This window comes from Saccopteryx leptura, chromosome 3, assembly GCF_036850995.1.
Source record: "Saccopteryx leptura isolate mSacLep1 chromosome 3, mSacLep1_pri_phased_curated, whole genome shotgun sequence".
NCBI lineage: Eukaryota > Metazoa > Chordata > Mammalia > Chiroptera > Emballonuridae > Saccopteryx > Saccopteryx leptura.
In genome coordinates this window covers 72,005,036-72,022,173 of record NC_089505.1, presented here as the reverse complement: position 1 = coordinate 72,022,173, position 17,138 = coordinate 72,005,036, and the positions used below count along the sequence as shown (strand labels likewise).

Genomic DNA, 17,138 nt, shown 5'->3' with positions numbered 1-17,138 from the left:
AGGAAAGAAATTTTGAATAGAAAACTTAAGCCACTTGGATTTGGAAGGGTGAAATGTTTCCAACATCCAAAACTTGAATTTCAAAACTCTCATTAGCCTGGGGCTAAGGTTCTCAAAATTCCCAGACTCCTAAGTTTCCTAACCCACACAAACTGCACTCCCTGGTGGTCTCAAGTTCAGTCTAAATGATACCAGGAAATTTTTGTGTGCTGACACTCCTCGGTGATTTAGATTTAAATTAGATTTAAATTAAACTGCTCACCTAGATAAGCAAGGTTCATGCTACACACTTTTCACTTTTCACTCAAAAAGCCTAGAGAACTGACATAATGACTTTAGGCCTTGACATTCAGGCATTCAGTTCTCAAACTCTTCAGAGTCAGGATTAATCAAGGGTCACACACTAATGCTCAGACCTTCAGAGAATGAATCCACATAAATCCCCAAATGACAATTTGCATGCATTCCTGCTTCACCAAACTCATAGGTCCTTCATTCAGGATCCACACAGAATCCGGCTCACAGACCTCGAGCCTCTGAAGCCTCCATTGGCAGCACCCAGAGGCTGAAGCTAGTACAAACCACTTCCAATCCGGAGCTCTGTCCCCAAATTTCTTGGAGGCTGCTGCTAGAAGGAATGTGTAGCCAGGTCTGTGGCTCACTTCTAAAATTTTGAATTCTGTCCTTGAACAAGGTCCATGACATTGTAGAATGTATTAAAGTTTCTGATGGGTGTGAACATAACACCTGCTATCACTGTCTCAGGTGAAAGCTAACAGAAATGTTCCAGGGGCTCCCCGATGCCTTCCAGGATTCCCGAGAGATGGTCACAAGCACAGAGGCACTACTGAAATTTCTACAGAACACAACCTGTCCAAGGCCAACTTATCAGGAGATGCACTGCATCCATCACTTTAAGTAAAACAGAAATTTGACAGTATCCCTGTGACAGTATCCTTGTCTCACAGGAACAGCAAAGGTACAGTATCCAGAAGGTCTGGTGACCGTGTGTCTCTAAAGAACCCAGAGACCTTGGAGCTGGGAATTAGTTAAATTCAACTGAGGTCCCACTTTTAAATCACCTACAGTGCAGTCCTCCTCTTTTCATCTTTACTCTCTCACTACTGCCGCTCTCACAATAGTCCTGGTCACCCAGCGTGTTTTATTGGATGGGGGAATGCCCCACACCAGAAATTTTCCACACTGCTGGGTGCCCGGAAATTTAGCTCAATTATTACTCACTTGTGTTAAATCCCACAGACAAAGGTTCAGGGCCACACACTGCTCCCAACTCACTTCAGAAGCCAAACAAATGGAGGTTCCCTCAACCCATCTCAGCTTCACTTCATTCCCCAGAGCGGCTCACATCACAAAACAAAACAAAAAACAATAATGTTTCCACTTTCCTAACGGGTATTATAAAGGTTATGGGTGAACAGCCACATGAAGCAATAATAGCTCAAGGTCCGGGAGGGTCCCAGGCACAGGCGCTTCTGTCCCCATGGAGTTAAGGTGCCTCAGCCTCCCACACTTGGATGTGCTCACCCACCTAGAAACTCTCTGAAGCCCCTCCTGCAAGAATGTTTTCTGGAGGCTTCAGGTAGGCACGATTTACTTACTGTTTTACCAGACTCTTGCTCTTTTCTGGATGTGTGATGGGGCTGAAATGTCAAATCAGTCACCTCAATATAACAATAGATGCTCCTACTTTTGATGTCACTTAGGCATTGATAAGGGTGTCAGGGGCTCTGTGCCAGAAACCGGGGACAGAGAGCACTATGAATGTATTTTGTGTACCTCATATTGATAATCTGAAAAAGTTACATAGTAAGGGACTATATTTTTCTAATACTCTGTAAATTACAAAATTATAGATGAAAATAGAGCTGTGCTGCTAAGTAAGCATTAGGCTGGGAAAAATGATTTAACCATGAATGGGAAGCATGAGGTAGTGTGATTCAAAAAAATAAAAACAGCAATAGAACTTTCTGCTGTGGTTTTGGTTACAAGAACCTGTCGCAGAGACAAGAACTACTCTGAGAGCAGACGGAGTGCACCGAGGGCCCTGGGGACACCGCCTCACCATCCCAGATTCACGATTCACATCAACATCGGCTCCTACTTGTTAAGGGTATTTACTGATACACACAAAATAGAAGCAGGGACTAGAATAAGAATCTCAGGAAACAGATGGGAATGAAGTCAGGAAGGAGAATTTTCTAAGAGCAGACAAAAGGGCAAGAAAAGTAGCTCACTTAAGGTATTTACCCAGTCTACTAAGTAGTCAGAATTAGTAATTCTATTCCTATTGTGTGCTGTGTTCAGCACCTACTGATTTCAGCTCTTCTCAAAAGTGACATCACTGTGGCTTTTGCCACAAGGCAGTGAAGTATGTACTTAGTCTATGCTCCTAATCAGTGCTTTCAAAACTACCTACATATGTACTCATTTCTTCTTCTTCTTCTTTTTTTTTTGACAGAGAGAGGGAGACAAACAGAGACAGACAGGAAGGGAGAGAGAGGAGAAGCATCAATTCTTTCTGGCAGACCTTAGCTATGCATAGTTTTCTTCATATGTGCCTTGACCAGGGGCTACAGCAGAGTAAGTGACCTCTTGCTCAAACCAGCGACCTTGGGCTCAAGCCAGGGACCTTGGTTTTCAAGCCAGTGACAATGGAGTCATGTCTATGTTTCCATGCTGAGGACAGCGACACCATGCTCTAGCTGGTGAATCCACTGAGCAGCTGGATTAGCCTGCATTCAGGCCAGTGACCTCAGGGTTTTAGACCTAGCCCCTCTGTGTCCCAGTCTTATGCTCCATTCAGTGTGCCACCACCTGGTCAGGTTGTGGTCAAGTTTCTTAAAACCATTGAACAACCAAACAGAACTAAATGCATGTTAAAATTGGACATACAAATGTATACTCTAGTTCAGTGGTCTCTAACAGTTTTTGGGCTACAGATCAGTCTACTGTCAGAAAATATTTTCAGGGACTGGCCTTTAGGGTGGGACAGATAAATGAATCACATGACCGAGACAAGCGTCAAGGGTGAGTCTTACTCGAATGTAACAGAGGGAATTTGGTTAATTTTTTTTAAGTCATTCAGATTTAAATATAAATAAAATGGCAATAATGTAAGTTATTTATTCTTTCTGTGCAGACTGTTACCAAATGGCCCACGGACCGCCACATGTCCATGGCCCGGGCTTTGGGAACTACTGCTCTAGTTAACAGTACTGGAACAACGTCACTTCCTTCTCTTTGATAATGATGGGTGTGAGTAATTAAGATTTTACTTAGTAGCGCATCTGCCTGAAAAGCATTTGGGACATCTCAATAAACTTTCACATTTTGTGATTCTAAACTTTTTTTTTTTTTTAACAGAGTCACAGAGAGGGATAGACAGGAACAGAGAGATGAAAAGTATCAATCATTAGTTTTTCGTTCTGCATTGCGACACCTTAGTTGTTCATTGATTGCTTTCTCCTATGTGCCTTGATTGCGGGCCTTCAGCAGACCAGGTAACCCCTTTCTCAAGCCAGCGACGTTGGGTCCAACCTGGTGAGCTTTTGCTCAAGCCAGATGAGCCCGCGCTCAAGTTGGTGATCTCGGGGTCTCAAACCTGGGTCCTCGGCATCCCAGTCCAACGCTCTATCCACTGTGTCACCGCCCAGTCAGGCTGTGATTCTAAACTTAATTTGAAATTTAGTGATGGGCCCTGCCCTGCCTAGGTAGCTCAATTAATTAGTGATGTCTGAAGGTAGAGCTTCTGTTGCGTTTTTTTTATTCTAAAAAAAAAAAAAAAAAAAAAAAGTTTTGTATTCTAGTTGGTTTGCTAAATAGATAGTGTGGGCTGGATATTGGAAGTGCCAGGTTCAATCCAGGCTTAAAATATATAATACATGAGAGGTTGAACTGTGCTGGGCAAATGGAAAAAGTTATAGGCCTTGGAATGCTGTGTTCGCCAGTTCAAAAACCAGGCTTTTCCAGTCAAGGAATATATGGAAGTTGATGCATCCTGTTCCTCTCTACTACTACTCTCTTTCCTCTTTAAAATGGATACAATAATAAAAATATATATACATGAGAAACAACTATCTGCTTCTTGTCCCCTTCCTCTTCTGCTTCTCTGTCTCTTACATTTCTTAGAAAGCAAGGTTTAATTTATACGTTTTTGGGAGCGAAAGAGAGAAATGGGAAGAGCAGGAAGCATCAACTCCCATATGTGCCTTGACTGGGTAAGCCCCAGGTTTTGAACCAGGGACATCAACATTCCAGATAGACACTTTATCCACTGGGCCACCAGAGGTCATCCACTCTCTTCCCTTCTCCCTGGCAGTGGTGTGATTGGTTCGAGCTTCAGTCCCCAGTGGTGAGGACAGCTTGGTTGATGGGGACATTGATGCCAGAAGGGGTTTGCTGGGTGCATCCTGGTGGGGGTGAATGTGGGAGTATATTTCCCTTTCTCTCACTTAAAAAAATAGAACAAATTAAAAATTACTTAGAAATATTTCTTAAAGGTTTTATTGATCTTAGAAAGAAGAAACACAGAACGTGGTGTACAGGGAAGGACTGAAAAGCATCAATTCACCTTGCCCAACTAGCTTAGCTGTAGAGCATTGGCCCCGCATAGGGAAATCCTGGGTTCAATTCCCGGCCAGGGCACACAGCAGAAGCGCATCTGCTTCTCCACCTTCCCCCCGCTCCTTTCTCTTCCCCTCTTGCAACCAAGGCTCCATTGGAGCAAAGTTGGCCGGGCACTGAGGATGGCTCCATGGCCTCTGCCTCAGACCCTCGAATGGCTGGTTGGAATGATGCATCTCCCCAGATAGGCAGAACATTGCCCCCTGGTGGGAATGCTGGGTGGATCCCAGTAGGGTGAATACAAAAGTTTGTCTCTCTGCCTCCCTACTTTCCACTTCACAAAAATAAAAGACAAAAAAAAATCACCTAATAGTTGCTGCTTCTCGTATGTGCCCGGAAAAGGCAATCCCAGGGATTCAGACCTCAGCATTCCAGGTCCATCACTGACCCACTGTGCCAGAGGTCAGGCTAAAGCTGTTGGTTTTATACAACAATCAATGCCACTTATAAAGGTCAACAATTCGAAATATGTTGTTTTTATTGAAATAAACATATTAAATTTGAAGTACTTCAAGAATTCCAAAATAAACTTTAAATTAACAAAAAGGAAAACTTATTTATATATTGAAACAGGCACAGAACACTCTTGTACACGTTGTGTAACTCAAGTTGAGAGTAACTCTATTTACTTTATTATTTCAGTTACAAGGTAAACAGAAACGAGGTTGATGCTGGAGCATTTGGCATCATGCTTCGCAGCATATATACAATATAATCAGTTTGGCTCAAATAAACATATAAAGATTTTTTGGAAAGAAATATGGCTGAAGCTGTTCTGTCCCAAATTGCTTGTAAGGTGTACTATCTGTTTAGATTCGTGGCAGAATGCTTTTTCATTGAAGAATTCTTCTCTACTCCAAGTTATCTGAGGTTTTGCTAAACCCACCAAATTCGATGCCTTCAATTATGTCTGCATGGATTTCATGTCATGATGAAGAACACGAGGTAGTGCTAAACCTCACCATATTCAGTCCCACATGGAAGTATTTCACTAGTGTAAACTGACAATTCTTGAGGTCTTACTTTCTGACCCTTCATTTCCACAATTAGAAACATCCACTCATGATTTCTGATGATCTATGACAGTCCACATTCAACTGCAGTTTCCTAGTCTGTTACATTCATAGGATTTCTCTCAGAATTCACATTTTATTTACAATTTTCTAAAATATTATCAAGGCTGATTGCATCAGAATGTCTTGTAAATTGTTAAGTAACTGATCAGGACAGATAGAACCATGTTTGTTGCTCTAAGTTATTTTTTTATTGTTTTTACAATTATTCTTCATTGCATAGATGTATATGAAGGACATACAACTGGCAACAGGCATCCACAAAGCAGTGTCCTGTGAATTCTCTTATGTTTAACAAAAATAAACAAGTGAGAAAGGTTTCCCACAATTGCTACACCCACACAGCCTCTCTTGTATGTTTTCTGATGAACATTGAGTCTTGACTTTGCACTGATAGTTCCCCACATTCATGACATTTATAGGATTACTCTCCTGTGTGAATTCTCCAATGTATAATGAGACAAATTTTACTCAATGAGAATTTAATTTCCATTCAGTATATGCAAATAAAGTCTTTTCTGACAAATCACTGATGTTCCACGAGGCATATCTTCCTTTCTTTAAAAATAGAAACAGACATACATCTACAGACAAAAAGGGAGAGAAATCAGAAGCATCTACCCATTGTTCTGACACTTCAGTTGTTTGTAAATTGCTTTCTCATATATACCTTAACTAGAGGGCTCCAGGTGAGCTAATGACTCCTGGCTCAAGGCAGCAACCCTGGGTTTAAACCAGTGACCTTGAAGTCATGATTATGATCTAACACTCAGCCGGCCTTGGACTTCAAGCCAGCAACCATGAGGTTAATTGTATGATCCCACACTCAAGCTAGCAAACTTCTGCTTAAGCTACTGAGCCTGCACTCAAGCTGGCAACCTAGGAGTTTCAAACCTAAATCCTCAGCATCCCAGCTCAAACTCTATCCAAAGCACCTCCACCTGATCAGGCCATCATGCATATCTTCTTAAAGCCTTCACCAAAATCCCTGACTTGTGTTGGAGCACTGTGCAAGCAGTAAACCTGGAATGTTGAGGTCCCCCATTTAAAATCCTGGGCCTGCCTGATCAAGACACATATGGGAAGCAACTTGTGGTAGTTGATGCTTCCAACTCTGCTCCTGCACTGATCTTATCTTTTATTTAAATCTAATAAATTCCTTTAAAAGGGGGTTTTACAATAATCACTGCATTTGTATAATTTCTATGGTTCCATACACTGAAAATATTCTTCATGGAGAAGCCTTTCCACACTCATTGAATATTCATGGTGTCACTAACAAATGAGCATGCTTATGTACAGTTAGATCACTCTTCCTGTGAAAAACATTCCCACATTCACTGCATACACACGGCTTCTCTCCAATGAGTCCTTTGATGTCTAATCAGTTGCCTATTCACTGCAAAGCATTTCCCACACACCTTGCATACATATGGGTTTTCTCCAGTGTGAATGCTTTGATGTGCAATCAGTGGGTACTTCCCTGAAAAGCCTTTTCCACAGTCACTGCATACATAGGGCTTCTCTCCTGTGTGAGTTCTTTGATGTGCAATCAGTGGACGCTTCCCTGAATAGCCTTTCCCACACTCACTGCATACATGCGGTTTCTCTCCACTATGAGTTCTTTGATGTATACTCAGTTGACTCTTCACTGCAAAGCCTTTTCCACACTCACTGCATACATATGGCTTTTCTCCAGTATGACTGCTTTGATGTGCAATCAGTGGACGCCTCCCTGAAAAGCTTTTCCCACACTCACTGCATACATATGGCTTCTCTCCTGTATGAGTTCTTTGATGTATAATCAGTGGACGCTTCCCTGAAAAGCCTTTCCCACACTCAGTGCATACATACAGTTTCTCTCCAGTATGAGTTCTTTCATGTATAATCAGTTGACTCTTCACTACAAAGCCTTTCCCACACTCACTGCATACATATGGCTTCACTCTAGTATGAGTTCTTTGATGTATACTCAGTAGACTCTTCACTGCAAAGCCTTTTCCACATTCACTGCATACATACGGCTTTACTCCAGTATGACTGCTTTGATGGGCAACCAGTGGACGCTTCCCTGAAAAACCTTTGCCACACTCACTGCATACATATGGCTTCTCTCCTGTATGAGTTCTTTGATGTATACTCAGTTGACTCTTTGCTGGAAAACCTTTCCCACAATCAGTGCATACATATGGCTTTTCTCCAGTATGAGTTCTTTGATGTGTAATCAGTGGGCTCTTCCCTGTAAAGCCTTTTCCACACTCACTGCATACATATGGCTTCTCCCCTGTATGAGTCCTTTGATGTATAATCAGTCGTTTCTTCACTGGAAAGCCTTTCCCACACTCACTGCATACATATGGCATCTCTCCAGTATGAGTCTTTAGATGTACAATCAGATTGCAACTAACTGTAAAGCCTTTTCCACATTCACTGCATACATATGGCTTCTCTCCTGTATGAGTTCTTTGATGTATAATCAGTCGGCTCTTCACTCCGAAGCCTTTCCCACACTCACTGCATACATACGGCTTCTCTCCCGTATGAATCCTTTCATGTACAATCAGATTCTTCTTCTCTGGAAAGCCTTTCCCGCACTCACTGCATACATACGGCTTCTCTCCCGTATGATTTCTTTCATGTACAATCAGATTCTTCTTCTCTGGAAAGCCTTTCCCACATTCATGGCATACATATGGCTTTTCTCCTGTGTGAGTTCGCTGATGATTCCTGAGTAGATACCTGTAAATGTAACTTTTACCACATTCACTACATGTGTAAGGTTTCTTTCCCATATGAGTTTTCTGATGCATATTCAATTGTGATTTATTGAAGGTTTTATTATATATATTGTATTCACTCTGATTCTGTCCTGTATGAATTTTCTGACTGAATTTTCTGGGGAAGGCTTTCCCACACTGAGGGCATCCATAAGATTTCTCTCCACTATTAATTCTCTGATGATCAGTGAGCTGAGTCATCTTGACCAAAGTTATCCCACATTCAGTGCATGTGAGGGCTTCCTCTCCATTGTCAATTCCGTGTTGCTGAATGACCTTGGACTTATTTTCGATGGACTTGGTACTGGGATGCAACCTAATTTCGGTGTAGAATAGTTCATGGTTATGATGTGGAAGGAATGTCCCATCTTCATTCAAGGGAAAAGAGTTCTGTAAATTAAAACTTCTACTTTGGTTTTCAAAAGTTAATTTTGATTTTAAAGGTTTTCCACATATCTCCAACATATCACAGTGCTGCCTCAATAGGGACTGGCTTTCCCTTTGATTAACAATATTTGCAAACATATGTTCACAGCATTCTTCTCCACTCTTCATAATGCCTGGACTTTGGAAGGGACTCTGCAAAGGCACATTAACTTTCTGGATTTCTAGGAAAGAAGAGAACAATAAATCATCCTATAATCTTTCATAATCTTAGTTTGAAATTCAAATTTGTTACGAAACAACTTTCCGTAAAGTAAGTCTTTAGTGATACCCCATGGGTTGTAAAAAAAAGAAATATACTTAGTCATTCAGATTCTAGTCACAAAGCCTGTAAAAATCTTGAAGGTTCCTACAAAATAGAAGCATATTTTGTTTAAAAAAAACTGTTCCATTTTCATTTTTTCTTTTATTTCTATTAATGTGAGACACAGGGAAATGATGAGGCATACTCCCGCATGTGCTCTGACCTGGATGTATATGACAACCCCACGTGAATCCAATGCTAAAGCAATGAACTATTTTCAGTGCCTGAGGAAAGTGCACACTGACAAACCCAGGCATCCTGAACTCCTGGTGCCGAGCTGGAACAAAGTCAGCCATTGCCTGTGAAAGGAAATGAGAGAGAAAAGAAAAAGTAGAGGATGGGGAAGAGAAGCAGATGGTTACTTCTCCAGTGGGTTCTGACCAGGAATTGAATCTGGAGCATGCATATGCTGGGCCAACACTCTATCCACTGAGTCACCAGCAGGGCCAAAACAATTCCTTTCAATAACTGCTGAGATTGTGCTAGTGAAGAGACTTTCTATAGGATTTTAACATATCCTCAGGATGGTACTTGGGAAAAGGAATGCCTTCCCGTGGCTATGCTCTTTCTGGGAAAATGTGGCCACCTCATTCATTCAAAAATTCTACAACCAGCCATGGGATCCTAAAAAATCACAGAGCCAGCCCAACTACCAGCAGCCATGTGGATTCCAAGGCTAAATACAGAACCAACCTGGATGCAACCAGAATACAGAGTATGCTAGTCTGACAAGAACAAATGAGATTGCAGGACACGAAATGTTGGGAGACTGGTCTTTGTACTGGGCTTAGTGAAGACAAGGTGAATTTTGTTCCTGACACTGAGTTTGTAAAACCTTCGTAATTTCAGAAGTGGGAAGAATGTCTTTTATTCTGCATAAAGAACATTTCAAAAAAGGCTGAATGTATGCTACTGAGCAGACTAAGCACAGGGTTCCTACATGGCCTCAGGATGCACCTAGTTACCAGAAGGACCAAAGAGTGGAGGTTTACCTTCAGCCCCAAGAACTGTCCTCTAGGAAAGAAAACATGGCCTAGAGCTAGAAACTCTTATGAAAATCATTATTCATATCTGATCAGCTCTTCAATGAGTTAACATATCCCTGTGCCTGGTACATAGTTCATCTCAGTTCCATGGGCAGAGAAAGGCCTGTATTCAGGAATACTTCAGACCTTGTCTTATGTACTTATTCATCTGTCTCCGTTAAAAGAAATGAGTAATCATTAGTATTTCTCTGACTTCTGTAACCAGCTCTAGGAAATTAACGGAATTCAAGGAAGGGTTCATGAGAACCTCCAACTTATCCAACTGGTCAGAAGCACTGGTTATAATCTGGACACACAAATCAACATCACAAGTGAAGAAAATCTTGTGGAAATGAACTTTTAACTGGTAGGTTCTGACACTAGTTCTAAGTAGATAGTACCAGAACTGAATTAGTTTTTAGGACACCCAGTTTAGTAACTACCCAGTGGAAGAAACTGGAAGCAAAGAAGGCAATCAGTCTGTGAAAGGCAGTAAGACGCGATGGAAACCAAAACAGTGGAGGTTATCAGAAAATACGCGTGGGGAAAAATTTGGTTTATAATTGCTAATATGGAAAAAGATATAATAATAATAATAAAGAACACTGGCTGGTTGACTCAGTGTCACAGCCTCAGCCTGTTGTGTGGATGTCTCCAGTTTCAGTCCTGGTTAGGGAACACAGGAGAAGTGCCCATCTGCTTCTCCATCCATCTACCTGAACCTGTCACTTGACTCTCTCTAATCCCCCTTCTGTAGCCCTGGCTCGATTATAGCAAGTTGGCTCTGGGCACTGACGATGGCTCCATAGCCTTCAACTCAGGCACTAAAAAATGGCTCTGATTGTAACAGAGCAAGGGCCCCAGGTGGGCAGAGCTTTGTCAACTAGTGAGCTTCCTGGGTGGATCCCCACTAGGGGCATACATAGGAGTCTGTCTCTGCTTCCCCTTCTCTCATTAAATTAAAAAGAAAAGATTTTGTTTATTGATAGCACAGAGACGAAAGCTAGTGTGTGGCAAAAAGTATCAACTAATAGATGCTTCATTTTAGTTTTTCATTGACTGCCGCATGTCCCTTGACCCTGCAAGCCCAGGGCTTCGAACTGGCAACCTCTGCATTCTCCATCACTGCCCTATCCAGTGAACCACCACAGGTCAGGCTCAGAATGTAAGTTGGTATTTTTAGACTTTATACATTTTAGAAAGAAGAGAGACAGATAAGGGGGAGGAGCAGGAAGCTTCAACTTGCACATGTGCCTTGACCAGCCAACCTCGTGGTTTACCAGCCGGCAACCTTAGTGTTCCCAGTGGGCGCTTTCTCCAGTGGGACACCACAGGCCAGGCTCAAAATGCAAGTTGCTTTTGTTTTGTTTTTCTTAAGACAGAGATAGAGTCAGAGAAAGGGATAAATGGGGAAAGACAGACAGGAAGAGAGAGAGAGGAGAAATATCAATTCTTCATTGCAGCACCTTAGTTGTTCATTGATTGCTTTCTCATATGTGCGTTGCCCACAGGGCTACAGCAGACCGAGTGACCCCTTGCTCATGGTATCAGAACCCACCTGCGTTCCAAGCTGGTGCGCTTTGCTTAAACCAAATGAGCCCGTGCTCAAGCTGGTGACCTCAAGGTCTCAAACCTGGGTGTTTCAAGTCTCAGTCCGATACTCTATCCACTGTGCAACTGCCTGGTCAAGCAAAACGCAAGTTTTAAAGACTTGAATAATCACAGAATGCTGGTGGAAATCAAGTTATGGAACACATTAAAGAGTCTTTCAGAAGAGGACAAACTTTCTCATCTAAATGAGAACATATCATGAAGGTCAGTGCGGGAGCAGCTGCCATTTCATATGACAGGAAATATGGGACTCATTATCTGGCACATACTGTCATCAAAATTTGATGGGAAGGTAATATTATTTTAATGTTCTAACAATAAATAATAAATGCAACCAAGAAAACAACTCCATTTCTGCATAATAAAGAAAATCACACATAGGTTTAATTTAACAAAGGCTAGCCTGACAAGGCCGTGGTGCAGAAAATAGAGCATCAGACTGGGACATGGAGGACCTAGGTCCGTGACGGCCAACCTTTTAATAAAAACCGCCCACTTTTGCAGTGCTGGTGAACCTGGCACTAGATTTATTCTAAGTCTTAGAAAATAGTCAAAGACCTAATTAAACAAAAGAACATGTAATAATCCTGGATTAGTATGAAGAGTATGTTGTAGACAAAAGTACTAACCAATGAGACAGACTCAATGTAATCACTATTGAAACACTAGCTGGTTAGTTTTGCAGAAATTGACAGGCTGATATTAAAATTCAAATTGAAATGGAAAAATCCGGATGTCAAAATGATCTGTATTATTTTCTTTTGTACTTTTCTGAAGAATTGGGGAGGCAGAGAGATAGACTCCCGCATGTGCACAACCAAGATCCATCTAGAAAGCCCAGCAAGGGGCAATTCTCTGCCCATCTGGGGCGTTGCACCATTGCAACTGGAGCCATTCTAGTGCTTGATGCAGTGACCATGAAGCCGTCCTCAGCGCCTGCGCCCACATGCTGCAATGGAGCTTTGGCTGCGGGAGGGGAAAAGAGAGATAGAGAAGGAGAGAAGGAAGGTTGGAGAAGCAGATGGGCACTTCTCCTGTGTGCCCCGATCGAGAATGAAACCTGGGACTTCCACACACCAAAGCCATGCTCTACCACTAAGAAAACCATCCAGGACTTCAAAATAACCTTGAAAGAGAAGAACACACTCAGAGTATTCACGCTTTACAATTTTGAAAGCTGCTACAAAGCTATGAGTATAAAAAACAGCATGAAAATGTGTGCACATAAAATGTTCCAAAATTGACTATTACACTGATGGTTGTACAACTAAAAGAATAATCTGAAAACATATTAGCTATTTATTTAAGTGCTAAACTGATTGGTATTTGAATTAAATCTAAATAAAACCACTAGGCCCTGGCCGGTTGGCTCAGCGGTAGAGCGTCGGCCTAGCGTGCGGAGGACCCGGGTTCGATTCCCGGCCAGGGCACACAGGAGAAGCGCCCATTTGCTTCTCCACCCCTCCGCCGCGCCTTCCTCTCTGTCTCTCTCTTCCCCTCCCGCAGCCAAGGCTCCATTGGAGCAAGGATGGCCCGGGCGCTGGGGATGGCTCTGTGGCCTCTGCCTCAGGCGCTAGAGTGGCTCTGGTCACAACATGGCGACGCCCAGGATGGGCAGAGCATTGCCCCCTGGTGGACAGAGCGTCGCCCCTGGTGGGCGTGCTGGGTGGATCCCGGTCGGGCGCATGCGGGAGTCTGTCTGACTGTCTCTCCCTGTTTCCAGCTTCAGAAAAATGCAAAAATAAAAAAAATAAAAAATAAAATAAAATAAAATAAAAAATAAAATAAATAAAACCACTAGGTATATGATGTAAAATCAGAAGCTTTAGAAAAAGAAAGTCAGCGATAACATCTATCAAGAAAGAAAATCTGATTTAGGAAAACTGGGAAGGATCGCACGTGAAGCACTCGTAAGTTGACAACTAGTTTGAGCTGGAACTCGTGCTGCATGGTAACAAGGTCTATTCCTGTTCATTAAATGAAGCCATACAGGCCTTTAAGAAGAGAGCTACATAGAAAAAAATAAATGAGTAAAACAAAACAAAAAGAGAGCTCAGAAAGTAGCAAACATCATTGGTGATGCTAGGACAGATGTAATTTAAAATGTCTAGTGCACAATTCTAAATTTCAGAAAGGATGGAAAGAAGGTGAATCTTGCTCTCACACAGAATAGGAAGTCAGAGGTCAGCTGTCATAACGAGGAGGATACACAGGAAGGAAGCGCACATTAGACAACACTGGGGGAGACGTCAGTCTGGGAGTCCATTTCAAAGTACCGATACAGGTTCAACGAGGGGAACTAAGGAAACACTTAACAGTGATGAGAACTGAGTATGAAAAAAGCTGGAGAGAAGGGAGGCGAAGAACGACATAAATGCACAATGAAAACCAGACTCTCGTGACATCACAGCATCCATCGTGTGGATGGATTTTATGGTAGAAAATCACTATTTCCAAACAGGGCACAAAGGCTGAGTAGTAAGAAAACTGATGAATTCATAATTCCAGTTTTCTAAAGAAGCCCAGAAAATGCAATTTCTCAGAAACGGAGGGGGTAACACAGGCTGAGACTCTGTGGCCAAGACAGAGAGTAAAATCTGAGAATGCTAGAATAAAAGCACACAAACAAAACTATGATGTAGATGAAACCAATAGGTGTCATTACTCAATGAGAAAAAAGGGGTGTTTCCCTCTAAATTTCTAGAAATAAAAAGGGTTCTCATAGGTGAAGGGGTGGTTTGGTTTCTTTATCCAATGATACAGGTCTGATGTGTTCTCTGACTAGAATATGACTTCCTGCCATTCAGCCCCCCGACTTACTGGCTAGTTGTCACCCACTCACCTGGACAGAGCAGATGTTGGGGTTCATCCCCTACTGTCCACGGTTCTTCCCCTTGCTCCAACTTGGAAAGCGCATCTGGTTTGCTGGATTGATACCCTGCTCAGAGGGAAAAATGACACAAGACTTAAACTTACTGAACTGGGCTGGAGTTGGTCAAGAGGAAGGAGGTTACATTTTAAGAACCGAACATGCTTCACATCTGTGACACAAAGCCTTTTGTCTCAGGAGGCAGAATGTTATACCTTCTTCTCTGAGGTAATGGGAGGATCTGAGGTTCTTCTTAGAGAACTGTAGTTATTCAGAACAGTTAGGCAACTTAGGGGGAAAAAGCCACTAACAGAGCACCTTCTCAGTGACACAGGGAAGCTGTTCTTACCAACTGACACCAGGTGGCTGAAGATCTCCAACATCACGTCCCGGAACAGGTCCTTCTGATCGGGGTCCAGGAGCCGCCACTCTTCCCGTGTGAAGTTCACGGCCACATCCTGAAATGTCAGGCATCCCTGTAACAGCAGCGTGCTGTTTAGTGGTGTGATGTGCATTTGATGATACAAAAGAAATGTTAGTTTTTCTCCCATTTCACTTTATCTAATACATGTATAGAGCAAAAGAAGTTCTATTTTATTATAAAACTGAATAATCACATACCTAGTAAAATACAAGTTGGGGCAAAAGTAGGTTTACATTTGTGTGTATGAAAAATATAATCAGAAACAATCATACAAGAATAAACTGTTTTACACATAATAACAAGTGCAAACATACTTTGCCCCACTGTGTGGTCTGCAATTGTGCATTTAGTCATCTATGCATTCATCTGATCACAAGACTATGCAATGTGAAAGAGAAATTGTACTGATATAGTTCAGTATTTCTCAGATTAACTAAGGTAGTTTTTCATATTGTTCTACAAATCCATAATGAAGAAGAAAATTTAAAATAAACACAAATGCGTACCCAGACAGTGACAAAGTGGATAGAACATCAACCCGAGACCTGAGGATCCAGATTCGAAACTCTCAGGTCTCTGGTTTGAGCACCATCGTTCGCCAGCTTTGCTGTGGTGTTGCTGGTGTGTGAGTACGATCATTGAAATGACCCCATGGCTGCTGGCTTGAGCCTAAAGGTCGCTGGCATAAAGCACAAAGTCCCTGACTTAAGCTTCAGATTGCTGACTTGAGCAGAAGGTAATTGACTTGCTTTAAGCTCTACTCATAGACAAAGTAATTATGAGAAGTTATCAATGAACAACTAAAGTGTCTCAACTACAAGTGGATGATTCTCATCTCTCTCCCTTCCTGTCTATCTTGCACCCTCCCACTCTTTCTCAAAAAAAACCCCAAAAGCCAAAGTCACCTGAGACAGAATCATTTTCTTCTATTGTTGGAAAAAAGCTGGAAATAGAGAGGATGTATGTGGCGTGTTGTGGGTCTGCTCGAAATTTCAGCTCAGAAACCTGTCTTCACTCAGGTGTGTTACCAGAGATGCTGATACCCAATTCTACAACGTCTTCCTGCTCCTTGTGATTCTACAGCACCGGGAAGTCAGGACCTGTGGATTGAGGAGAAAATTCAGTGACTGGTACATTTCCTCTGGGCCCAGATGCACTCACCCTCACACAGTGACCACAGTATCGCTAATGTCCCTTTCCATCGTGTCCCTGAAGTTTATCCTTCTGGCCAATAAAGCCTCAGTTTCCAGCTGTGGTGGAGGACCCCCTTATCCTGTGGAGTTTAAGTGAGGTGACTGTCAAAAGAGCCCTGGGCTATGAAAGCCAGCCCTGCACCATCCTCAGGGGCCGGGGAGTCTCAGGAAAATCACTCACACAAAGCTGACCACATGGAAGGAGGGGATCTGGGCACTGTTTTCCTTAAACCACATGTGCTCGGATTCCTCCTCAAACGATTCTGCACACCCCATGACTGGACTCATTTCAGGGAGAAAACAATGCACTAGGCACATCATCAGTGTTTTTTTTCTTTTATTATTATTATTTTTTTTGAGAAAGCCAGGAAGGCAGAGACAAGAACACAGTGCTGCTCCTGGATGTGCCCTGATTGGGGCATCAAACCGGCAATCTTTGTGGTACAGGATGATGCTCCAACCAATCGAGTTCTCTGGCCAGGGCTTTCTTCTTTAGAAACAGACAGAGAAAGGGAGAGAAAAAGAAGGGGGAGAGAAGATTTTACATGTTTTTTATTCAGTCATGAACTCACTGTTGGCTTTCTGTGTGTAACCTGGCAGAGGATTAATTCTGTAATTTAGTTATTTCATAACAAAACTCTTAACTGATTTAGCTAATCTGCCAGAGCCTGATTTTTTTAAAAAAATATTTAAAATTATTTATTTATTTACTTAATCATTTTAGAGTATAGAGACAAAGAGAGTGAGAGAGAGTGAGAAGAGGGAGGTGGGGCA

The 17,138-nt window shown here is 42.2% G+C and overlaps 1 protein-coding gene and 1 long non-coding RNA gene across 2 annotated transcripts in view; both read right to left on the bottom strand.

Annotated features, from left to right (window-relative positions):
* Positions 1–17,138, bottom strand: part of LOC136399307 (uncharacterized) — a 597,663-nt gene that overhangs the window by 472,709 nt on the left and 107,816 nt on the right. The gene's annotated exons all lie outside the window — the stretch shown is intronic.
* The window catches only part of LOC136399231 (zinc finger protein 432-like), a 191,094-nt gene continuing 179,159 nt past the window's right edge, over positions 5,204–17,138 (bottom strand). The window contains 5 exon segments of the mRNA XM_066374225.1: positions 5,204–7,081; positions 7,083–9,102; positions 14,721–14,816; positions 15,097–15,223; positions 16,077–16,271. Coding sequence (XP_066230322.1) covers positions 6,982–7,081; positions 7,083–9,102; positions 14,721–14,816; positions 15,097–15,223; positions 16,077–16,091 — 2,358 coding nt within the window. The 5' untranslated portion in view covers positions 16,092–16,271 and the 3' untranslated portion in view covers positions 5,204–6,981.